At 41.3% G+C, this 25803-nt stretch overlaps 1 protein-coding gene across 1 annotated transcript in view; it reads right to left on the reverse strand.

Moving 5' to 3' along the window:
- The window catches only part of LOC129838398 (mucin-2-like), a 32773-nt gene that overhangs the window by 2917 nt on the left and 4053 nt on the right, over positions 1–25803 (reverse strand). The window contains exons 2-34 of the mRNA XM_055905323.1: positions 21191–21419; positions 20405–20534; positions 20190–20253; positions 19260–19342; positions 18686–18869; positions 18412–18537; positions 18057–18177; positions 15833–15968; positions 15642–15719; positions 15332–15539; positions 14991–15140; positions 14593–14687; positions 14324–14456; positions 13446–13689; positions 11432–11472; positions 11223–11311; positions 10934–11088; positions 10288–10426; positions 9978–10082; positions 9574–9771; positions 9092–9334; positions 8586–8742; positions 6568–6678; positions 5162–5303; positions 5012–5040; positions 2569–4788; positions 2219–2422; positions 1775–2016; positions 1391–1577; positions 1051–1255; positions 661–833; positions 372–441; positions 142–251 (exon numbers count right to left, since the gene is read on the reverse strand). Of these exons, the coding sequence (XP_055761298.1) occupies positions 142–251; positions 372–441; positions 661–833; positions 1051–1255; positions 1391–1577; positions 1775–2016; positions 2219–2422; positions 2569–4788; positions 5012–5040; positions 5162–5303; positions 6568–6678; positions 8586–8742; positions 9092–9334; positions 9574–9771; positions 9978–10082; positions 10288–10426; positions 10934–11088; positions 11223–11311; positions 11432–11472; positions 13446–13689; positions 14324–14456; positions 14593–14687; positions 14991–15140; positions 15332–15539; positions 15642–15719; positions 15833–15968; positions 18057–18177; positions 18412–18537; positions 18686–18869; positions 19260–19342; positions 20190–20253; positions 20405–20534; positions 21191–21419 (6801 nt within the window). The remainder of the gene's footprint in view (positions 1–141; positions 252–371; positions 442–660; positions 834–1050; positions 1256–1390; positions 1578–1774; positions 2017–2218; positions 2423–2568; positions 4789–5011; positions 5041–5161; positions 5304–6567; positions 6679–8585; positions 8743–9091; positions 9335–9573; positions 9772–9977; positions 10083–10287; positions 10427–10933; positions 11089–11222; positions 11312–11431; positions 11473–13445; positions 13690–14323; positions 14457–14592; positions 14688–14990; positions 15141–15331; positions 15540–15641; positions 15720–15832; positions 15969–18056; positions 18178–18411; positions 18538–18685; positions 18870–19259; positions 19343–20189; positions 20254–20404; positions 20535–21190; positions 21420–25803) is intronic.

Consider the following 25803-nt stretch of genomic DNA (forward strand, 5'->3'; position numbering starts at 1 on the left):
GGACCGAGTTTGGGAAACCCTGTCCCTTAGTTTGGGAAACCCTAACTCAGATGATCACAAGCTAAACTTCAACGTATACAAGTGGATTTCTCAAGTTAGGATTTGGCCCTAGGCTCAAGAGAGAATCCAAACTCCACTCACAGGGACAGTCCGACACGCAGATCTTCTTGTGCTCCTCAGCTCTGAACTGTCCTCTGAGACAGAAACATCCAGCCTTAACTTCCTCCAGTACTCTCCCTTGAACACGGACTCTGCAGGAAGAACGTGGAACACAGAAGACTCTTGAACTTTTCAGAAACTTTTTCATACATTTAGACACGTAAAAAGTCCTCTGTTAAATAGTTAGGACACAGGGAGATGGATTCACTTACCCTCCGTGACAGTAGTCATCCAATTGACCTTGGCACTCTCTGTACACCATCCCTGTTGGGCACCCAATAGCTGAAAAAAAGAAAGTTATTTCGTGAAATGTTCTTTCTCTCTTCTTGACCTTGTGTCTTAATGCATTTCCCCAGCATCAGTACACCATGATGGATGATTTTTATTTATTTATATATACACAAATACAACTACATTTCCTTCTTTTTATCAACGCATCAGCTGATTTTCCAAGCACCGATACACATGTCAGGAACTTTTTGAAAAAATTTGTTAAATTACCACAGGTCCCATTGGTGAGTTCTCTCCAGTTCACACAGATGCCTGCTTTCTTACACTCCACAACAGCCTGCTCCAGAGGAGAACAAGCCATGTCGTTCCTCCCACACGAATCAAACCTACAGTTCCTCTCAAGCTGGCTCAGATCCACCCGCCTACTGCAATTTGCAAAAACTCTGTAAAGACACATACCAACAGACTGATCAACATACAGGAAAATAAACCTTCAATAGTTTTACAACACAACAAACTCAGTTTGTATGCTGCATGGTTTTATCTCAGTATAATGTTTTATCATAGCTGTCGCAGCAACATTGAATGAAACGCCACAGATTTTTGACCATTTGGGAGATCATCATGTGAAATAAATCAAATCGAATTGAATCATCCTACGGGTGATGGAGAAGGTCACAGAGGGGGCTTCCAGGACAGGGGGGTGGAGGAGGGCCTGGAGGATGGCATGGGACGTCCCTGGGAGCTGCGCTACACTCAGGCTTCAGAGGGTCCTCATAGACCCAGTCATAGGCGGTCTTATCACAGCAGCTGTCAGCTTCAGTCTCCCCACTTCTACGCACACAAGAGCTCCCACCGCACACACCTGCCAATGGCCAAAGATGTAAACGTGAGCTTGGTAACACACACATACATACACGATTGCACACATGCATGCAGGCAGGCACGCACGCACGCACACACACACACACACACAGACACTTCCTTGTCTAATACAAACCGCATTGTCCTTGGGTGTTATTCAGGAAATGCTCCATGGCCAAGGTGACAGTCAGAGTGTTGGATGGTGTGAGAGAGATATGTGAGCGTATCTCAGGGATGTATACAGACACCATATAGCCTGTCGTCTCAAACCTGATACCATTCTCCTCATAGGGAGGCTCGACATTCTTCTGGTTCAGAGTAGACTAGGACAGAGAGGAGCAGAATGGTTTGAGTGAGTGAGATCGCAGAAAGATCACCAGCATGGCTATATATTCAAGAGACAATCAATCAAATGTGGTGACTACTGGAATGAATTAACAAATAATTTAATGACTGGATGGACGGATGAATGAATCCTTAAACCAATCAATCAATAAATGAAGTTGAAGACCGGCAGTACCTTCACCCTGTACTCATCCGGTACGATGCTGACAGTGGCCGTGTTGTTCTGGTACTGCAGGATGATGCCTTTGGCACAGGAGCCGTCCAACTCGGGAATACAGAAGTAGTTGTCCACGGCAACAGTCAGATGGTGACGCAGCGTTCTCTCCTTGACCAGGATGTATGTACAATTATCCAGGAAGTCAAAGGTCACACCCTGGAAGGAGATGTAGTGAGGGTCGCCATAGACGTCACAACGACCTGGGGACAGGGGGAATAAGAGTAGAGGGGGAATAAGAGAGGAACTGACTTATAATAAGTGCATTCCCATAAGGAAAACAAAACTACTACATAAAAAGAGCATCAGAATTTGCAGGAAGTAAAACCCTCTTCAAAAACAAGATACACGGATAGACAAACTCTAGCACTTCACACAAAGGAACAGACAGGCAGCCAGACTCACAATCACACTTCCAGTAGTCACAGCATCCATCTGAGACTCTGACCATCTGTCCCCTGGGGCACATGGTGGGGCGAACTGGATTCGGACAGGTGACCGAAGTCATCTCTATCTTCCCATCCTTACAAGTCTTATTGAAGCAGTCTTCTGTCCACTTCTCTCCACACGCCCATATCTGGTTCCTCTTCAGGTCTCTACACTCACAAACTGGAAACAAGGTGAAGATTTGACTTAAACACAGTGGAACAATTTCTACATCTATTTGTAAGGTCAGCATTAGTGTAGATTTGAGAGATATCAACCAATATCAACAATCCAAATTGCCAAAACTATATTTAAATATGTCGGCCTACTTGTACGCGTTGTAGGCTCTGTAGATATTGCTGTTGACATCGTTGTTGGGCGCGTGGATGTTGTTGATTCAGAGGTAGTGGGAGATCGTGTAGAGGAGGTTGTTGGTTGACTTGTGTACAGGGTTGTAGCTTCAGTCGGTGGTCCTTCAGAGGTTGGTTCGGTTGTAGATGTTGGTTCAACATATTTGGTGGTAGAATATGAGAAGGTAGTTGTGGGTTGTGTAGATGTTAATTTAGTTGTCGTTTCAGTGTACGCTGTAGTCGCTTCTGCTGTAGTGTTTCGTCCGGCTGTAGTACTGAACACGGACACAACTGGTGAACTATGTTGAGTATTTGTAGGTCCTGTAACTATCGTTGGGAATAGTGTGGTTGTATATTCAGGTGTGGTTCTTGTTGTTGTGGGTTGTGTAGGTGTGGTTGTAGATTCAGGTGTAGTAGTGGGTTGTGTAGGTGCGGTTGTAGATGCAGGTGTAGTAGTGGGTTGTGTAGGTGCGGTTGTAGATTCAGGTGTAGTAGTGGGTTGTGTAGGTGTGGTTGTAGATTCAGGTGTAGTAGTGGGTTGTGTAGGTGCGGTTGTAGATGCAGGTGTAGTAGTGGGTTGTGTAGGTGCGGTTGTAGATTCAGGTGTAGTAGTGGGTTGTGTAGGTGTGGTTGTAGATTCAGGTGTAGTAGTGGGTTGTGTAGGTGCGGTTGTAGATGCAGGTGTAGTAGTGGGTTGTGTAGGTGTGGTTGTAGATTCAGGTGTAGTAGTGGGTTGTGTAGGTGCGGTTGTAGATGCAGGTGTAGTAGTGGGTTGTGTAGGTGCGGTTGTAGATTCAGGTGTAGTAGTCAGTATAGTTGTTGTAGGTTCAGGTGTAGATCTCATTGTAGTTGATGGTGTAGCTGTGGTTGTAGGTTCAGGTGTGGTAGTGGGTTGTTTAGATGTGGTTGTATATTCAGGTGTAGTAGTCAGTATAGTTGTTGTAGGTTCAGGTGTAGATCTCATTGTAGTTGATGGTGTAGCTGTGGTTGTAGGTTCAGGTGTAATTATCATTGTAGTTGATGGTGTAGCTGTGGTTGTAGGTTCAGGTGTAATTATCATTGTAGTTGATGGTGAAGCTGTGGTTGTAGGTTCAGGTGTAATTATCATTGTAGTTGATGGTGAAGCTGTGGTTGTAGGTTCAGGTGTAATTATCATTGTAGTTGATGGTGTAACTGTGGTTGCAGGTTCAGGTGTAGTTCTCATTGTAGTTGATGGTGTAGCTGTGGTTGTAGGTTCAGGTGTAATTATCATTGTAGTTGATGGTGTAGCTGTGGTTGTAGGTTCAGGTGTAGTTCTCATTGTAGTTGATTGTGAAGCTGTGGTTGTAGGTTCAGGTGTAATTATCATTGTAGTTGATGGTGAAGCTGTGGTTGTAGGTTCAGGTGTAATTATCATTGTAGTTGATGGTGTAACTGTGGTTGCAGGTTCAGGTGTAGTTCTCATTGTAGTTGATGGTGTAGCTGTGGTTGTAGGTTCAGGTGTGGTAGTGGGTTGTGTAGGTGTGGTTGTATATTCAGGTGTAGTAGTCAGTATAGTTGTTGTAGGTTCAGGTGTAGATCTCATTGTAGTTGATGGTGTAGCTGTGGTTGTATATTCAGGTGTGGTAGTGGGTTGTGTAGGTGTGGTTGTATATTCAGGTGTAGTAGTCAGTATAGTTGTTGTAGGTTCAGGTGTAGATCTCATTGTAGTTGATGGTGTAGCTGTGGTTGTAGGTTCAGGTGTAATTATCATTGTAGTTGATGGTGTAGCTGTGGTTGTAGGTTCAGGTGTAATTATCATTGTAGTTGATGGTGTAGCTGTGGTTGTAGGTTCAGGTGTAGTTCTCATTGTAGTTGATGGTGTAGCTGTGGTTGTAGGTTCAGGTGTAGTTCTCATTGTAGTTGATGGTGTAGCTGTGGTTGTAGGTTCAGGTGTAGTTCTCATTGTAGTTGATGGTGAAGCTGTGGTTGTAGGTTCAGGTGTAATTATCATTGTAGTTGATTGTGTAACTGTGGTTGTAGGTTCAGGTGTAGTTCTCATTGTAGTTGATGGTGTAGCTGTGGTTGTAGGTTCAGGTGTGGTAGTGGGTTGTGTAGGTGTGGTTGTATATTCAGGTGTAGTAGTCAGTATAGTTGTTGTAGGTTCAGGTGTAGTTATCATTGTAGTGGCTTGTGTAGCTGTGGTTGTAGGTTCAGGTGTGGTAGTGGTTTGATCAGGACCTAAAGAGGCAAATCACATAAATGGATGTGTTAATACAGCATTTTGTATTTATTATTTCACCTTTATTTAACCAGGTAGGCCAGTTGAGAACTAGTTCTCATTTACAACTGGGACCTGCATTCCTGATAATATAATACTTTAATATAAGTCAGTCACAATTGTGATCAAAGTCTTAGCTGATTTACAAATACATTAATGCAGTCATAACTTATATCCACTTACCACAGTTAATACGCCCCTGTTCACAAGTGCTGTAGACAGAGAATGCAGTAAAAGATCAGTTACCATTCTCCTGTATGTTACATTTATTTTCCCTTTCTCATTTCCTCACATAGGCCTACATGCACTGATATACTGTAAATAGGTACTCACCATTTCTCAGTGGGTTTCCTGATAACTGTACCAGGGTTAACCATAGTCTCGTTGGAATAACAGGTGCAGTTGTCCAAAGTGGAGCAACTCCTTGTGTTCTCATCATAGTATGGAGCTTCTGCTGGGCATCTCGGGTAGCAGCCTGCACACAGAGACAATGTCAAGTTAGCATTAAGGTCAACATCACTATGAGGAGTAGATTAATTTCTCATGACAGATCTAAACATACATGTAAACTTAACTTCTCTAGGGTAGGGGGCAGCATTCGGAATTTTGGATGAATTGCATGCCCAAATTAAACTGCCTGCTTCTCGGGCCCAGAAGATATGATATGCATATAACTGGTAGATTTGGAAAGAAAACACTCTAAAGTTCTCAAAACTGTTAAAATAGTGTCTGTGAGTATAACAGAACTGATTTGGCAGGCGAAAACCTAAGAAAAATCCATTCAGGAAGTAGTTTTTTTGTTGTTGTAGTTTTCTATTCAATGCCATTACAGTATCCATTGATATAGGACTCAAATTGCAGTTTTTATGCCTTTCACTAGATGTCAACAGTCTTTAGAAATTGTTTCAGGCTTGTATTCTGAAAAATGAAGAAGTAAGAGCAGTCTGAATGAGTGGACCCTAAAGTGTCACTTTTTCATGCGCGAGACCGAGAGATTGCGTTTCTTGTTTCCTTTTTAAATTGACGACGTTATTGTCCGGTTGAAATATTATCGATTATTTAGGCTAAAAACAACCTGAGGATTGAATATAAACATCGTTTGACATGTTTCTATGAACTTTACGGATACAATTTGGATTTGTTTGTCTTCCTGTTTTGACTGCGTTTGAGCCTGTGGATTACTGAAGAAAACGCACGAATAAAACTGAGGTTTTTGGATATAAAGAGACTTTATCGAACAAAAGGAACATTTATTGAGTAAATGAATGTCTGCTGAGTGCAACCATATGAAGATCATCAAAGGTAAGTGATTAATTTTCTCTCTATTTCTGACTTGTGTAACTCTTCTACTTGGCTGGTTACTGTTGGTAATGATTCATGGGCTATGTTCTCAAATAATCGTAAGGTATGCTTTCGCCGTAAAGCGTTTTTTAAATCTGACACCGTGGTTGGATTCACAAGAAGTTAATCTTTAAACCTATGTAAAATATGTTTTGTTTTCTGAATTTTTATAATGAGTATTTCTGTATTTGAATTTGGCGCCCAGCAGTTTCACTGGCTGTTGAAGAGGTGGGACGCTACCGTCTGCCCAAGAGAGGTTAAACAGAATTATCTATTAGTGTACACAAGATTTGGTTCTGGGATCATAGCCTGGTGACAGGTCGGTTTGACAGCACAAACAGATCCTGGACCATGTTAGATGGATCATCCATTTCCATTAATTGGGTCAGTTCAGTTACCTTCCAACTTGCCAGTGAAGAGGTTGTTTTTGCCACAGGTCTTGATCTGTCCACAGGGATCGTAGTGCCAGCTACTGTGGCCCTGCTCATTGTAGTAGTCGCAGTATACCGCTGTATGGGTAGATGGAGGAATAGTTCATTTAAACACTGTTTCAATAACACATACATATACAGTTGAAGTCGGAAGTTTACATACACCTTGGCCAAATACATTTAAACTCAGTTTCACAATTCCTGACATTTAATCCTAGTAAAAATCCCCTGTCTTAGGTCATTTAGAATCACCCCTTTATTTTAAGAATGTGAAAATAATAGTAGAGAGAAGGTTTGATTTCAGCTGTTATTTCTTTCATCACATTCCCAGTGGGTCAGAAGTTTACATACACTCAATTAGTATTTGGTAGCATTGCCTTTAAATTGTTTAACATGGGTCAAACGTTTTGGGTGGCCTTCAACAAGCTTCCCACAATAAGTTGGGGGAATTTTGGCCCATTCCTCCTGACAGAGCTGGTGTAACTGAGTCAGTTTTGTAGGCCTCCTTGCCCGCACATGCTTGTTCAGTTCTGCCCACAAATTTTCTATGGGATTGAGGTCAGGGCTTTGTGATGGCCACTCCAATACCTTGACTTTGTTGTCCTTAAGCCATTTTGCCACAACTTTGGAAGTATGCTTGGGGTCATTGTCCATTTGAAAGACCCATTTGCGACCAAGCTTTAACTTCCTGACTGATGTCTCAAGATGTTGCTTCAATATATTCACATAATTTTCTTTCCTCATGATGCCATCTATTTTGTGAAGTGCACCAGTCCCCTCCTGCAGCAAAGCACCCCACAACATGATGCTGCCACCCCCGTACTCCACGGTTGGGATGGTGTTCTTCGGCTTGCAAGCTTCCCCTTTTTTCCTCCAAACATAACGGTGGTCATTATGGCCAAACACTTCTATTTTGGTTTCATCAGACCAGACGACATTTCTTCAAAAAGTACGATCTTTGTTCCCATGTGTAGTTGCAAACCGTAGACTGGCTTTTTTATGGCGGTTTTGGAGAAGTAGTTTCTTCCTTGTTGAGTGGCCTTTCAGGTTATGTCGATATAGGACTTGTTTTACTGTGGATATAGATACTTTTGTACCTGTTTCCTCCAGCATCTTCACAAGGTCCTTTGCTGTTGTTCTGGGATTGATTTGCACTTTTCGCACCAAAGTACGTTCATCTCTAGGAGACAGAACGTGTCTCCTTCCTGAGCGGTATGACGGCTGCGTGGTCCCATGGTGTTTATACTTGCGTACCATTGTTTGTACAGATGAACGTAGTACCTTCAGGCATTTGGAAATTACTCCCGAGGATGAACCCGACTTGTATTTTCTTATTGTATTTTACCTTTATTTAACTAGGCAAGTCAGTTAAGAACAAATTCTTATTTTCAATGACGGCCTAGGAACAGACTTGTGGAGGTCTACAATTGTTTTTACTGAGGTATTGGCTGATTTCTTTTGATTTTCCCATGATGTCAAGCAAAGAGGCACTGAGTTTGAAGGTAGGCCTTGAAATACATCCACAGGTACACCTCCAATTGACTCAAATTATGTCAATTAGCCTATCAGCAGCTTCTAAAGCCATGACATCATTTTAGGGAATTTTCCAAGCTGTTTAAAGGAACAGTCAACTTAGTGTATGTAAACTTCTGACCCACTGGAATTGTGATTCAGTGAAATATAAGTGAAATAATCTGTCTGTAAACAATTGTTGAAAAAATGTATTGTGTCATGCACAAAGTAAATGTCCTAACCGACTTGCCAAACCTATAGTTTGCTAACAAGACATTTGTGGAGTGGTTGAAAAATGAGTTTTAATGACTCCAACCTAAGTGTGTGTAAACTTTTGACTTCAACTGTAAGTAGCATTTAATTGAAAGACTATCCTGGGCAGACTCATACTTATTTAAAAAATAACAATAAAGCATTACTTTTAAATGATATATTGAGGATAATATTTGTGTCAGTTGTGATCTGTTACGTACGGCACATGTCTGGCGTTCTCCAGCGTACACACACGTCCTGGTCACTGCATGCCTCAGCGTAGGCCGCCACGGCCGTACAGAAACCCAAAAACTTCCCCTCAAACTCACAAGAGCACGACTCCAACACACAGGCCTGGTAGTAGGGCTCTGGGTCCACCTGGAGAACAAAGCAGAACATCCTAACTGAATGTCTCCTTAAATGTGTTACATAATAATATAATACATGCAATTTCGCAGATGCATTTAGGGGTACATAAACATTTAAAATACCTTGTATGGGTGTACGTGGGAATCAAACCCACTATCCTGGCATTGAAAGCACCATAATCTACCAACTGAGCAACAAAGGACCCACATGTTTGTGGTGAACTATGCCTTTAAGCCTACCTTTAAGTGGAGGTGTGTGATGTTTGGGGTAAACTAACCTTTTGAGTGTACCTCTTTGGCAGTCCTTAATAAAAGGTGTTTAACGTTTGGGGTGACCTGTCCTTTTCAGTGAACTGTACCTTCAAGTGGCAGTCCTTAAAGGTGTCTCCCGTGAGGATCATACAGCGTCTCTCGGCCCAGGCGGAGCAGTAGGAGTGGCGCTGGCACGGAAACACCTCATTGGTCACGTCAGAGCAGGGGGGTGTGGCCGTCTTCCAGCTGTTGCCGAAGGCGAGGGGGCTGGACACCACCGATGACCCGCTTATCTGCAGGTCGTTCATCTCGTTGGAATCGAAGTTCCCGCAAAGTCCACACACTCGGTTCTGTGAAAGTACAGCTGATTAATTAGGTAATTAACTTAATAATAATCAAATTAATTTATGAGTTACTAACTTAGGCAAGAGAGCTGTGCAAACTTAACCATAGCTTAATACTAAACAGTACTTAGTAGATATGAAATTATATTTCAGCAGTTGCAATGATATTTCAGTAGTTGAAATGATCAACGAGCAATAGGGAAATCTTACAGGTTACATTTTACGTCTAGATAGAGAGAACTCACCCTCCAACGGTCATCCAGTATGACGGTAAGTCTGGTGTGTTTGTCCCAGATGAGGGTTAGTCCTCTCGAAGGCACTGAGATCATGATGTAGAGGCCCACAGTGTGGGTGGAGTACAGAGGCTCAGCCTCCAGAGAAGCCCATCCCCCTTGGAGCCGTCTCGTCACCTTCATTTCATTCAGAGTCAGAGTGACATTACCCTGAGAGAAAAGACAAACACCTCATTATTAGTCCTATTACCACATACATTATTCAATACAATTAGTATCTATCGGGTGATCCCAAGTGGTGCTTAGTCCTACTTAACAAAACACATCCCGAACAAACTGAGGGGTAGTTCTATTTAATAATAATGGACTTCAAAAGCATGGCATGACAGAGGAGAGAAGTGAGCTAAGTGTATTACCAGCAGGTCTAACACGATGGTCCGGGAACAGGTCAGAGCCTCGTCACAGCACGGGACACTCTCCACTTTGACAGAAAACGAGCCGGCTTCACTACCACAGCCATCCTATGAGAGAAGGAGGAAAACAGCAGAATTGGAGATGTTTTTTGTAAAGAAGCAGTACCATTAATTTCACAGCAGTATAGAATAGAAATAGAACACATAGAACAAATAGAACAAAATCCCTAACAAAATAAATCCCTAACAAAATAAACAACAATGCTTAATAACCCAATGAAAAGGTGATATCAGATTGCCTTCTGTGACTCACCTCCACTAATGTGTACTGACAGTTCCCATCGTAGCGGTACCATTTAGAGTCGAAGGTTTGATAGTGTCCGTTTCCATACACCAGGCATGTACCAGGGCATGGTTCATCTACACAGCTCCACTGGGCATGGTGGCAGGTGCTGGGAAGTGGATGGAGACAAACTGTTAGGGGACGATTCTGAACATCCACTTCAGTATACATTTCTGCTTAATCATGTATTGATGTTCATTTTAATTTAATTTGACCTTTATTCAACTAGGCAAGTCAGTTAAGAACAAATTCTTATTTTCAATGGCGGCCTAGGAACAGTGGGTTAACTGCCTTGTTCACGGGCAGAACGACAGATTTGTACCTTGTCAGCTCGGCGATTCGATCTTGCAACCGTTCGGTTAGTAGTACAAAGCTCTAACCACTAGGCTACGTGACAAATCAACTTAAGTAGAGGTTAGGATTCAAATGATGGATTATATTTCAGACAGTAAGTATGAAACACTATCTATAATATCTTTGCTTCAGCTTAGAATCAGACAAACACTTCCTGATTTTCTTACATTACCAAGTCGTACTGTGATACATTCACTTATTCATGTATCTGTAATTGATACACACCTCAGAAGTAGCAAGGCAACAGGTGTGGCTCACTCACCATGTTCTACAGTTGGTCTTGACACTCTGTCCCGCTTTGAACACTCTGCCGCTGTACTGACAGGTGCAGTTGTCCACAGTGACACACACACCCCTATGGTCTTCCAACTGGCCCCCTGGACAGTAACAGCCACTTGTACAACTCTGAACAGCACTCTGGGAACAAAGAAGATGAGTGTCTCATTACAATTCAATGCTAATTGAATCAATGAACAGCTTTCAGTTCTACTTTTGGGCTAGCATGAAATATTAACTTTTTATTGCATTTTTTATATTAACTGTGAACTTACTGTTGGTTTGCTCAGACTGGCACATGTTGTTTGAGCTGTGTCTATGGATAATTGTGAGCAATGCACACAAACCTTCCCCTGGGTGCAACCTGAAACAGACAGTAGCATACAGTATTATATTTGAAGGCATATCAAACACACAAAAATACTGCAATATCATGTAAGAATTAGACCATCAAGAGCCTATTAAATAAAAAATGTATATTTACCACAATCTTCAGAGCACAACAATTCTCCATCCTCACATTTGCTGCAAAAGAGTATAAAAAGGTGGATATAAGATGTTGGTGTATAGGCTGTCTGATCGTCATCAGTGATCAGGCCAACCACCGCTGTGTCATCAGCAAACGTAATGGTGGTGTTGGAATCCTGCGCGGCCACGCAGTTGTGGGTGAACAGGGAGTACAGGAGGAGACTAAGCACGTAACCCTGAGGGGCGCCCATGTCGAGGGTCAGAGTGACGGATGTGTTGTTGCCTACCCTCAACACCTGGGGGTGGCTCATCTGGAAGTCCAGGATCCAGTCAGTTGCAGAGGGAGGTGTTCAGTCCCAGGGTCAGCAGGATTGCTTCTTTGCATTTTTTAATAATGGATTTAATGGTGCTCCGTGGGATGTTCAAAGTTTCAGATCTTTTTTTATAACTCAACCCTGATCTGTACTTCTCCACAACTTTGTTCATGGTATCGCTTGCTTGGTGGTGCCTCTTGCTTAGTGGTGTTGCAGACTCTGGGGCCTTTCAGAACAGGTGTATATATACTGTGGGTACAGCAGGTCAGCCCCCAGGGGAAGACTCGTCGAGGCCTGGTGACAGACGGAGTATACATCACGAGGCGATGGCTCCATCTGCTGGACCTGCCAGGTCTCGACGGGCTCTCCGTCCAGGACTAATTGGGGCTGATTGCTCACCAGCTGTACAAGCCCCATAAAGCTGCCAAAAGGGCAGCACACAGGAGAGGACTGGGGGAAGTAAGGTGACTTTTGTGTAGTTGGAGACGGTGCCCGAGCGAAGACGTTTGTGTGCCAAGCAGGATACAGCAAGACCCGAAGCCCTGAAGACGGTATCTCGGAGAGGGTCTCATGGGGGAGATCTATCCTTTTCTTTAGATTTTTACTTAATAAACACCCTTGTACCCGAGCTAATCCTACTCTGTCCGTGTCTGATCTGTGTAAACGCCTTGACCAAACCACCTGGTCTGCCACAATACACTGAGATCATGTGACCGATCATGTGACACTTAGATTGCACACAGGTGGACTTTATTTAACTAATAATGTGACTTCTGAAGGTATTTGGTTGCACCAGATCTTATTTAGCGGCTTCATAGCAAAGGGGGTGAATACGTAAGCACACACCACTTTTTCGTATTTTATTTTGTATAATTTTACTTGTATAAACAAGTAATTTTTTAAATTTCACTTCACCAATTTGGACTATTTTGTGTACGTCCATTACATGACATCCAAATTAAAATCGATTTAAATTACAGGTTGTAATGCAACAAAATAGGAAAAACGCCACTAGGATGAATAGTTTTTCAAGGGACTATATATATAGGGTCACATACTAGGAGAAAAGTGAATGGAAACTGTAGAGTTCCAGTCTGTAGAACAGTTTTTGCCCAAAATCTGCATTCTTTAAAAGCTGTTCACCACTGGAACCAACTACCAGATAACGAAAATTGGTGACTAGTGTCAGTGCTTTTACACAATAAGCAGTATAAAGAAGAGCAGGTTAGTAACCACTTACAAACCTTTTTCTTTGCTGTTTGTTTATGTTGCTGTTTTTTACAACTCATGGTTCCAATAGCAATGTGTCCAATGAATATGTGCAATATCTTGACTTTTGTCTGTAAACGTATCTGTATATCCTGACCTCTGTTTTTGTTATTATTTCTAAGAAGAATACGAAAATGTGTCTGATGTTTGTGTGTTGTCTGTCCGTACATAATGTATTTTCTTGTTTATAGGTTACCATGCCGGGGACTGCAGATGGAAATTAGTTGTTGAATAAATCTGGTCCAACGCAGCTTTTCTCAAGTGTATTGAGACTCATGTTTTGCTGTACATTGTCCCTGTTCAAATAAACGTAATAACAATAATACCAACACACAGTAGCATGTTCTGTAATAGGATCTCCTGTTTTTTTGTGCAAGAGTCAAATGATTTATGCTGACATTGTCATCTGTAATGACACCTCCATAGCAGTACGTAAGAGGAACTCACCACTGTCGTCCATCCATGATAACAGGTCCTGGTGGTGTGACTCCTCCCTGATGGTGACATGGACACTGGGCCTTCGAGGTACAGGTGAGCCCCCCGGTCAGATGAGTGCCCTCCAGGCAGCCACAGCCCTCCACAGGTGCATCCTCCACCCCGCACCTGGGGTCTGGCCGGGATAGGGAGAGACAGGTGCTGTTGCACGCCTGCATTTCGTAGTCAAACCTCTGATTGTTCTCACACGATACCGCTGGAAATCCAAAATGACATTCATGTTAGTAAACATTTACAGGAAATGGCAGAAATATTGGTCAGAGAGAAATCCAAACCAGTTTAATTGGAATGAATGGCAATAGAGAAGCAGTTGATGCATTTCCTGTTTTTACTTTTGCAGAAAAATAAAAGTAATGTGATATTGTGTAATAGAATTATTGTCAATCTAAAATATTGTCATATAAATACAGTTTACACAGGTTTTATACCAATGTTCTGTATAAATAGCCTATAAAATATATCTTGACACACCATACATTTCTCAATGTTTGTTTTCTTGGAAAGCTGTGATTGCTATCATCCGATACAATATCAGTACTTGTTTGTGTTTACAACGTGTCTAAGTCCTATCACAAACTCATTTCAGCCAGTGTATGGCTGTGGATTGACTGCATTGTTCGTCTGGAATGTAAATTAGAAACATTATTGGAATCATTCCACCTAACAAACATACTGTGCAAATAAATATTCAAGTATATTGTTTTACACAATATCGTATCACAGCACTGGCTGACCACTGGCTTACCAAAATGTCTGACCTTTTATACCGTTATAAGAAGGTTAATGTCCATTCTAGTACTCTAATTGCTAATTCTATGGGTGTTACTCACTGCAGTTGGTGGCCCTTCTCCAGTCACCCACTATGATTCCCTGGTTGGCACAGGCTTTAGCATAATTTGCCAGGGCCACACACAAACACTGCTGCAGCCCAGTTCCACAGGTACACGTTCTCTGGATACAAGCCTGCAAACATGAAGTTGTTACATCATCATTTCCTAGTTAAATACAAGGTAAATACCAATTCAAATATGTCTTTTTGTTTGACCTTAATCGATGTATGAAAAGTTCCCAAGATTTGTTGGTATTAGTTCATCCTTGCCTTGTGGTAATTGTCAGTAGGCACGTGATCGTAGCACTTGGCGAAAATCCCACCGGGGTCTCTCAAGGGGTGGCACTTCTCATCTGCAAATATTTCTGAGAGGTAATCGTCCACATGTTAGATTAAGAAGCACAAAAACAGAATTAGGATTTTTCCATTTCTACACTATGTCGTATTGCAAGACGCATTCACATGCCCCTCATTCTTGCAGTCATGTCGACTATGTAATGTACCAAAAAAGAGCTATAACACTATGTAAAAGTGACACATTTTGTCACTACATGCATTATTTTCATAAAGTTATTAAAACAAACTGATTCATTTCCTTCATAGAGAAAGCTACGGAACGCATGTGAGAACCTATTTTTTAAGTCATGAAGCCTTCAGAGGGACTTTACCGTTGTCGGTGTTGATGCAGACTTTAGGTATGTTAACAGGACAGTCCCCTACACTCCAGGACAGCGCAAACGGTTCCGCTGCGTTTTCTACGATACCACTGCTTGTGGTGAAGTCATCAGTGGTATCGCTATTGTAGTTTCCACAAAGTCCTAGTGAAAGGAAAAGTTACCACTTTACTTTACAGTAATGACCAGATACATGACATCATTTGTTTGTTTGTTCACAGGATTCAGCCGTTGTGACTTAAATACTGATATGACAATGATAATATGTAATTACAATGATCATATACAGTGATAATATATGATGCAAAACCATTATAATGATGAACGCGAAGTACCTTCTGGCCGCCCTACTTCACTCTGTGGTAGTGTGATATAGAGCTGGAGGTCTGGCGACATCTGTACTTGGATCTTCATGCCAAAGGATGTCAATACCTGGACGTACATGGATGACTGCCAGAACACCATGGCATTGTCTGACTGGTGTAGCTCTCGGATTTCCTCTTTCTCAAACTGTACACTGTTGTGAGAGAATCTGTAGGTATTCTGTAATTGATCAACAAAAAAAGTGTTTAGATGTTGTCGATGATCACGAACAGACTTTGAATGTAAAGGGGGAAGCAAAAGTTACAAGCAGACAAACAGTACCTGGTAAATCTGAAGAAACACGTTTTGGATGGAGGACGTCGTCTCAGAAAAATGTATGGATATCGTCCAATTAAAACCCTGTTTTATTTCATTTGTAAAGAATAAGGGAAGTTAGTACTTTAGGTGAAAGTACTGTATGAGTACAGCTCAAAATTACCATAGTGCTGTGAGATGAAAATCTATTGATTTACCTTAGAGGCCATGTATGTGCATTTACCGGGAAGGGCATACTGTTTCCCATCGAACGTGGTCACAAACTGCCCTTCAATCACACACCTACTAGGGCAGCTGTTCTGAGAGCATTTCCACTTGCCATTGTCGCACTCACTGTAGAGAAATAAATGAGTATCACGTTACATTTTGATCAGGACAAAATCAATAAGTGGACAAAATTCAATGAGAAGTCTGGCTAGTTCACAAATAACATCCTTCGGAAAGTATTCAGACCCCTTGACTTTTCCCACATTTTCTTAGGTTACAGACTTACTCTAAAACTTATTAATTCTTTTTTTTCCTTTATCTATCTACACACAATACCCCATAATGACAAAGCAAAAAAACAGTTTAGAAATGTTTGCTAATTTATATATAAAAAATATACATAAGTATCCAGACCCTTTACTCAGTAATTTGTTGAAGCACCTTTGGCAGCAATTACATCCCCGAGTCATCTAGGGTATGACGCTACACGCTTGGCACACCTGTATTTGGAGAGTTTCTCCCATTCTTCTCTGCAGATCCTCTCAATCTCTGTCAGGTTGGATGGGCATAGTCACTGCACAGCTATTTTCAAGTCTCTCCAGAGATGTTCGAACAGGTTCAAGTCCGGGCTCTGGCAGGCCACTCAATCCTGACTAGTCTCACAGTCTCTACCGCTGAAAAAACACACCCACAGCATGATTCTGCCATCACCATGCTTCACCGTAGGGATGGTCCCAGGTTTCCTCCAGACGTGACATTTGGCATTCTTGGTTTCATCAGACCAGCAAATCTTGTTTCTCATGGTCTGAGAGTCTTTAGGTGCCTTTTGGAAAACTCCAAGCGGGCTGTCATGTGCCTTTTACTGAGGAGTGGCTTCCGTCTGGCCACTACCATAAAGGCCTGATTGATAGAGTGCTGCAGAGATGGTTGTCCTTCTGGAAGGTTCTCCCATATCCATAGAGGAACTCTTGAGCTCTGTCAGTGACCATTAGATTCTTGGTCACCTCCCTGACCAAGGCCCTTCTCTCTCGATTGCTCAGTTTGGCTGGGCGGCCAGCTCTAGGAAGAGTGTTGGTGGTTCCAAACTTCTTTCATTTAAGAATTATGGAGGCCACTGTGTTCTAGGGGACCTTCAATGCTGCATAAATGTTTTGGCACCCTTCCCCAGAGCTGTGCCTCGACACAATCCTGTCTCGGAGCTCTATGGACAATTCCTTCGACCTCATGGCTTGGTTTTTGCTCTGACATGCACTGTCAACTGTGGGACCGTATATAGACAGGTTGTGTGTCTTTCCAAATTATGTCCAATCAATTGAATTTACCCCAGGTGGACTCCAATCAAGTTGTTGAAATATCTCAAGGATAATTCATGGAAACAGGATGCACTTGAGCTCAATTTCGAGTCTCATAGCAAAGGGTTTGAATACTTTAAGTATTTAAGTTTTTTAAAATGTAATACATTTGGAAACATTTCTAAAAACCTGTTTTCGGGCCTCCCGGGTGGCGCAGTGGTCTAGAGCACTGCATCGCAGTGCTAACTGCGCCACCAGAGTCTCTGGGTTCGCCCCCAGGCTCTGTCGCAGCCGGCCGCGACCGGGAGGTCCGTGGGGCGACGCACAATTGGGCTAGCGTCGTCCGGGTAAGGGAGGGTTTGGCCGGTAGGGATTTCCTTGTCTCATCGCGCTCCAGCGACTCCTGTGGCGGGCTGGGCGCAGTGCGTGCTAACCAAGGGGGCCAGGTGCACGGTGTTTCCTCCGACACATTGGTGCGGCTGGCTTCCGGGTTGGAGGCGCGCTGTGTTAAAGAAGCAGTGCGGCTTGGTTGGGTTGTGCTTCGGAGGACGCATGACTTTCGACCTTCGTCTCTCCCGAGCCCGTACGGGAGTTGTAGCGATGAGACAAGATAGTAATTACTAGCGATTGGATACCACGAAAATTGGGGAGAAAAGGGGAGAAAATTTAGAAGAAAAAAAAAAGAAAAAAAAGAAAAAAAAAACTGTTTTCACTTTGTCATTATGGGGTATTATGTGTAGATTGTTGAGTATTTTTAATTATTTAATTAATTTTAGAATAAGGCCGTAAGGTAACAAAATGTGGAAAAAGTCAAGGGGTCTGAATAGTTTTCGAAGGCACTGCGTACTCTAGTGCAATACTTTTGACTAAAACCACATAGTGCTCTGGTCCAAAATAGACTCCTGAGTTCTGATTCTCTCACCAGGTCTGGCATTTAGTTCTGCGTTCTTCCCTAGGTGCATAGTTCCTCCCGGCGTACACACATGGGCAGGCTGACACACTTACACAGTAATGGCCCTCCGCTCGATCGTTCAATACCTGTCCTGAAACATAGCCATTTAAAACCCTCATCAACCTTATGTGATTGTAACACTAAAGATAATGTTTAAAATTGTATCCCGGCAGATTGCTTAATATGTGACGGTAATCTTAAAAGCAGTGCAGATCTGCTTGCTAAGACATTGTCTGCTCAGTTACAATTAATATTTTAAAGAAACGTTTTACACTTTAGACTACACTTGAAACTGTGTTTCTCCGGATTACATTGTAAGGCCTACCTTGGGGGCAGACACAGGTGCTGGTGATGTCCTGATCATTGGTTCTAGGTGCTGGGTTGGAACAGGTGGGAACAAACGCATCACCCTGCTCCTCAAAGTGTAGTTCTCCTGGGCAACTGAACTCAGCTGTTTCACAACAGACAGACACACAAGTCTTTAAGAATTTGTTAAAGACAAACTTACTTTAACAAGATTAATAGTCATTATAATGTGTTACAACTGTTCATAACATATTTATAAACTAACAGCTTTCTTTCTGAACTGATTTACTTACGGCAGTGTGTCAAGGTCCTCCAAGCGTAGCTGGTCTGACACCGATGGGCAATTTCTTTGTAGAACGCACATCCTACATAATGCTCTTTTTCATATCCGTAAATATTCTCTTTACAAAGAGTTATGTATTTGCTTGTGTTAGCCTGCAGACATTCAACGTAGTTGGAGATGAACTTCTGACAGACCTATTAAATAATACATAATACATACAGTACATCATACTGTAAAACACTAGTGCAGACTTCAAACCAGTATAACCTACGTTACAGCAACATGTCATTATCTATATAGAAATATTAACATCAAGGCTTGCCAGAAAATTGTAGGGTTCTATGTCTTAGATCCATTCATTACCATTCCCCAGAAGTCTAGTGTTATTTACCAAGCCATAACCTTGAGGCCAAGCACGCAATACCAGAGACCCCAAGCAGTCATACTAGTACTTTACCACCAGATTCAAACGGTGGTCCACGTCCCAAATAGCATCCTATTACCTATATAGTGGTCAAAAAGAAGTGCACTAGATAGAGAATGGGGTGTCATTTGGAACGTAGAACATAATTCAGGAAATGTACCGTGCTCTTAGTAAGGAGGGAGTCCATGATCTGGCACCCGTCCTCTGACAGAACGCTCTCTGCAATCAATCGCTGACGGTCATCTAATTTTGCAGGAAAATATAGAGTAGTTAGTACACTGAAGTGTAGTTAAAGTGCAGTTTACATCAAGAAGTGTAGTTAGCGCACAGCTAACATCAAGAAGTGTAGTTAGCGCCCAAATGATATTCAAGAGGCTGTTCACTGTATTTTTCTCCATACTGCATTTAGCAGATTACTTAGACAATCCATATGTATACAACGTGATATACAGTAAATATATATCAGTATATATATATATATACTGTACCAGTACACAGTACCAGTCAAAAGTTTGGCCACACCTACAGTACTCATTCAAGGGGTTTTCTTTATTTTTACTATTTTCTACATTGTAGAATAATAGTGAAGACATCAAAACCATGAAATAACACATATGGAATCATGTAGTAACCAAAAAAGTGTTAAACAAATCAAAACATATTTTAGATTTTTCACAATCACGCGACCTCAACCCAATTGAGATGATTTGGGATGAGTTGGACCGCAGAGTGAAGGAAAAGCAGCCAACAAGTGATCAGCATATGTGGGAACTCCTTCAAGACTGTTGAAAAAGCATTCCAGGTGAAGCTGGTTGAGAGAATGCCAAGAGTGTGCAAAGCTGTCATCAGGGCAAAGGGTGGCTACTTTGAAGAATCTCAAATAGAAAATATATTTTGATTTGTTTAACACTTTTTTTTTACTACATGATTCCATGTGTGTTATTTCATAATATTGATGTCTTCACTATTATTCTACATTGTAGAAAATAGTACAAATAAAGAAAAACCCTTGAATGAGTAGGTGTTTTAACTGTTACTGTATATATATATTTAGAAGAGGTACAAAAAATATTTTTAATAGGTAATCGACCTGGTATATCTGGTCGTCCACAGAGTCCTGTCATTCCAAGGACAAGCTCCTGCTCCAGTTTCACCTGTTAGAGGACAGACCAGGGACCAGTCAATCAATCATGCATTAATAGGTCATCTCGGCACCAGGAAACTAATCAAATTTGTTAAGGACGGCATGAGAGATTAAATAATAGGTAACAACAATGTATTTGAAGCTGTTCATGGATCACTCACCCAGAGAGAGTCGATGCCCACACCCGCACTGCTCCAGATGACAGACAGAGGTAGAACAGTGCTCCTCAGCTTGGTGTTGATACCGTACTGGAACACATGTTGATAGGTGTGATCGTAGGGAAGGGACACCCTGTGACAAACACGTCATAGTCAATCGTCACCAATCATCATCATCCTCAATGCCACGTAGGTTAATGATAATTTTAGACTGTATATTTTGTTGGTGTGAAGAAAAGGGCAGGAAAGTCTAGCTAATATTTGGTGAAATGTGTAATTAATAACTTGGTCATGCTAGAGCTCTCAGATTAATGATGTATGTAACTGCATCACCTTGGTGCATTTGAAGGTAAACAGATTCATCCATTCATTACTTCCGCTTAGAGCTAGCGGCTTGTGTAAGATAATTACAGTTACAAGTCATCACAGACGTCAAAAAACTGTGAAGGACAGACATTTCACTATTCAATGTAATCCCTTGCTTTCAAGTAATAGTGTAATTGGCAGCATCACAGACCACGATTAAGCACATTGGATTAAAAATCACATTCAATACAAGATACATACATCCACCGAACATGTTTTAAATCCAGCTTTACAGTTAACTTTATCTGGATCTTGAAGACCCACTCCTGAACTGTGTTATGCATGATTTTATATGAAAAGTGACAATATCTGGATCTTTGCAACTACCCCTTTATTGTGTTATCTGTTTTTTTATGAGTAAATAATTAGACATCATTTAACAGAACTAAAATAGAATAAAATAGAGTAAATCAAAACACAAACATTCTCTGCTCGACGAAGATGGTTCCATTGTACAGAATCCGGGTCTGGATCTTGTTGACGTTGATCTCGACATATTCCAGCAGGCCGTTTTCACCTCGACGCACGGTGATGTCACAGTCCACCCGGTTGTGAGTAAAACGTGTCAGCGTGAACGGACAGGTGGAGCGGACGTAGAATACAGTTCCGTTGAACATCTGGACGACTCCACTGCCGAAAGTCTTACACACATCTGGAAACCAACAGAGAAGAGTCAAACGTCTGCTGCAGTAAAAAATCCACATAGAAAAACTGAACTTAAAGGGAAACTCCGTCACTTTTCAACCTTTTCAATTGCCTTGAACATTTACGTTGAGTAGAGTTCAGTAGAGTTAATGTTATGTATGCATTAGATATCATTTAATTTCCAAAGTTATTGTTAAATAATCTTGGCTAGCCAATCAATGTGTTGCTTGCTACAGTGGTTCTTCCTTTAAAAGTTTTGAGCTTATGCCGCAACCGTTTGTGGTAGATGGTGGCAGATTATGGTAAATTGCGTCATTCTGGCAACAATGGCTGTGTCACGTTCCTGACCTTATTTGCCTTTGTTTTACTTTGTTTAGTTGGTCAGGACGTGAGCTGGGTGGGTAGTCTATGTTATGTGTTTATATGTTTAGGTTCATTGGTAATTAGCCTTATATGGTTCTCAATCAGGGACAGGTGTTTGACGTTTCCTCTGATTGAGAACCATATAAAGGTAGGCTGTTCACACCGTTTGTTTGTGGGTGATTGTTCCTGTGTCTGTGTCTACCACACGGGACTGTTTCGTTTGTTCGTTCATTTTAGGTAGTCTGTTCCTGTTTCATGCGTTCTTCGTGTTTATGTAAGTTCTTGTTCAGGTTAGTCTACGTCATTTGTTATTTTGTAATCAATTCAAGTGTTCTTCGTGTTTCGTCTTTCATTTAATAAATTCATTATGTATCCATCACCCGATGCGCCTTGGTCCACTCATTCACCACTAGACGACCGTTACAGGCTGACACTTAAATAGCGTGCAATAGAATTCTCTGGCACCCTGCAAGCTGTGCTACAGTACGTAACTTTTAAAGGAAGAACCAGTGTAGCTAGCTAACCTAGCTAGCTTTAGTGAGGGATGGATGTCTCTGATAGAACTGGCTAGCTAGCTAGCTAGATTATTTCCAGCAAAAAATAATCAAAATGTTCCCTCCTGCAGTGGATTGTTCTGGTCTGGCACCTCAGCTGCCTATGGACAGACTCCAGTCAATGTAAGTAGTCTTTTGTATAATTTATCGAGCTAGTTCCGAGTTAAATTAAAATATGTTCATGAGAATTAACCCCTTATTTATTCTTCATCTTGTGTGGAATTGTTTCTCTGACTCTCTCTTCATTCTCCACAGGGTAAGTGTCAACATGCGACTCAGAAAATGAACATTGGAGGTGAAGGAATCTGCATTGTAAGTTTACATTTTATGTTAAAATACATAATTTTCAAATACAGATGTTAAGTGCACAGAGGTAATTTGTACTTTATATTTCAGATGAGAGCTTCCAGTGACAATTCAACAATGGACCAAGTTATTTGAGCAAAAAAAATATGATTATTGAAAGCACTCCTTGTCCATCATGTATTGTGATTTTGTGCTGAACTTTGTAGTTTTATACATTGTATTTTAATGTAGCCTAGCTACGGTATGTAAGTTAAAAAGCTAAATTTTCCATTAATTAAATTACATGGCAACATATATTTATGAAATATTTTTGGGAATATATTTTACTAGCTACCACAGCATGCTGTCAATGTATTTCCACACCACATATTTATATATATAAATATACATGCAGAAATATATAAAAATTCCCAATTTTGTACTATGTCAATATATTTATGTACATTTAAATATATGTAAATATAAAGCTTAAGCGTATATTTATATATCTATAATTTACATATGTATAATTAAATACATTTACATACATCTAAAAAAATATATGTCTATATATTATTTTTAGTATGAGCAATCTAAAGTTTTAAAAACAGTGATTTTCAAGCACTAGGAGATTCATGAGGACGTGGGGAGCAAGAAAATACCGTGCAGGTTTTGAAACTCTTACTTGTAATCCTACCCTGAGAAGCATTTTTTAGGACCTTTCTTCTTACAGTATCTTTTTAACCACAGATCAAAGAAACTTACCGTTTTCACATATGTAGACTGGTTTGGTGCTGGAGTCAATGAATATGAGGTTGAAAAGTGTCGGAGTTGCCCTTTATGGGCCGGTTTCCCAGACACGGATTAAGTTTGGTCGAGAACAAAAAATCATTCTCAATGGAGATTCTCCAATGAAAGAGCTTTTTAGTCCAGGACTAGCCTTAATCTGTGTCTGGGAAACTGGCCCTCTATGTATATGTAATTTAGAGGAAGGTACTTTACTTACTTTGATGGGTATCAGAGGTTGAAACAGAACCAACTGGGCCTAGAACTAGAAATAACAAAATATTAATATGCCAGCCCATCCATATGCAAACTGGAGTACACTTCTGTACAGTAATAACTCATTTGACCATATATACATTTGCAGTGGGGACAATCAGTTAATCCGGATAAAAATGTATAAAAAAAAATAATCACAGTCAAGTTTCAAAAAAGACCTACCTGTACCTGAGACAAGAGAAAGTAAGACAGCCACCAGAGTCCACCCTGGAGGAACCATGCTCCCTAGCTCACCAGTCTTAATGAGAGACAGAGAGGGAGAGACAGTGTGACAGAACCACAGCACAATTCACTGAACTGCACTTATCTCTGGTCTTTTATACCCTTCTCTGACCCACCTGCTTTGAAAAGACCAGGAAATAAACCGATATGCAGGAAAAGTTTTAACTGGAAAGGAATTGCTATTAACTCTATAGGGACTCGGTGGGGGAATGAGTTGAATGTTTAATCTTTGGTTTCTCTGAGGAATTTTAAACTAATGACATCCAATACTTTATCAGGGCCATGTTCCGTAAACTAACATTGTTGAACTTTCATGAATAGAGATGATACAATGCCTTATTCTACATGACAGAGAGGAGTGTTTGTTCTACATGCTGTATTTCTATCTGAACGTTGCACAACGTTGTGTCCTCCAGCTGAACATATGGAGCGATTTTAGGGCCAAAATAAAATGTGTTTGAATTCCATAATTTTGAATTTCTATTATGGTACTGAAATTGAATGTAATATTTTATATTATAACTTTAGTGCCTTGTCGCAAACAGGATGCATGTTTTGGAATATTCTTCTTCTGTACAGGCTCCCGTTTTTTTACAATCTGTCAATTAGGTTAGTATTGTGGAGTAACTACAATGTGGATTATCCATCCTAAATTTTCTCCTATCACAGCCATTAAACTCTGTAACTGTTTTAAAGTGAACAAGTTGAGGAACGCTATGATTCCAACTGATGGCTCCAAGTCATATACCCTTATCAAATATTGTATCATGAAGGAGAGGCAATGCAGGTTCGAATTTCATCAAGTAGAAAAGGAAGAGGTAGAAAAGATGCTGTTGTCTCTTTCTGATGACACGTCACCTGGTACAGATCATCTTGACGCCAAATTGCTTAGAGTTACAGCTAACCAAATATCTACCCCAATCTCTCATATTTTTAATAAGTGCTTGATGTCTGGGGAGTGCCCAGAAGTCTGGACAGAGTCAAAGGTTATTCCACTACCTAGGGATAAAAAAATCTGCATTCACTGGTCCTAATAGTCGTCCTATAAGCTTGCTGCCTGTGTTAAGTAAATGATTGGAAAAATGTGTATCTGTACAAATCAAGGATTATTTCTCATGTAATGATCTGATAACTGGTTTCCAGCATGCATACAAAGAAGGGCATTCTACAAGTACGGCCTCAGCACAAATGAAGATTGGTTTATAGAGTATGGATGACAGGAAGTTAGTTGGTGCAGTGTTGCTAGATTTCAGTGCTGCTTTTGATGTAATTGATCATGAACTGTTACTAGGAAAACTCAAATGTTATGGTTTTAAGTCTGCAGCTCTATTCTGGATGGAAATCTGTCTATCCAGGAGAAGGCAAAAAGTGTTCTTTAATGGTAGCTTTTCAAACAGGAAAGATATTGTAACCAATCCAGTGGTGGAATAAAAGAGTCAGGTGCAGAGAGCAGGAATATCCTCAACAAGTGGATGTTTATTCCTTATAGAAATAACATACAATACGGCGATGCCACACAAAACACTGGGCGCGTAAAGAATACTGTCCAAGGAAAAATGTATCACAGAAATCCACTACTGAACACCACCAACACGAAACAGAAAAACAAGCCCGCACAAAAGTCAGCGGGCAAACTGGGTTTAAATAACCCCTAACCTAAACACACAACAGGTGAAACAAATTAGACCAACTCAAAAGAAAACAGAAAAGGGGATCGGTGGCAGCTAGTAGACCGGAGACGACGACCGCCGAGCGCCGCCCGAACGGGAAGAGGCACCATCCTCGGAGGGATTCGTAACAGTACCCCCCTCCCGACGCGCGGCTCCCGCAGCGCGCCGACTCCGGCCTCGAGGATGACCCGGAGAGCGAGGAGCAGGGCGCTCCGGATGGAGGCGGTGAAAGTCC

This window comes from Salvelinus fontinalis, chromosome 39 (genome assembly GCF_029448725.1).
Source record: "Salvelinus fontinalis isolate EN_2023a chromosome 39, ASM2944872v1, whole genome shotgun sequence".
In the NCBI taxonomy this organism is placed as follows: Eukaryota; Metazoa; Chordata; class Actinopteri; order Salmoniformes; family Salmonidae; genus Salvelinus; species Salvelinus fontinalis.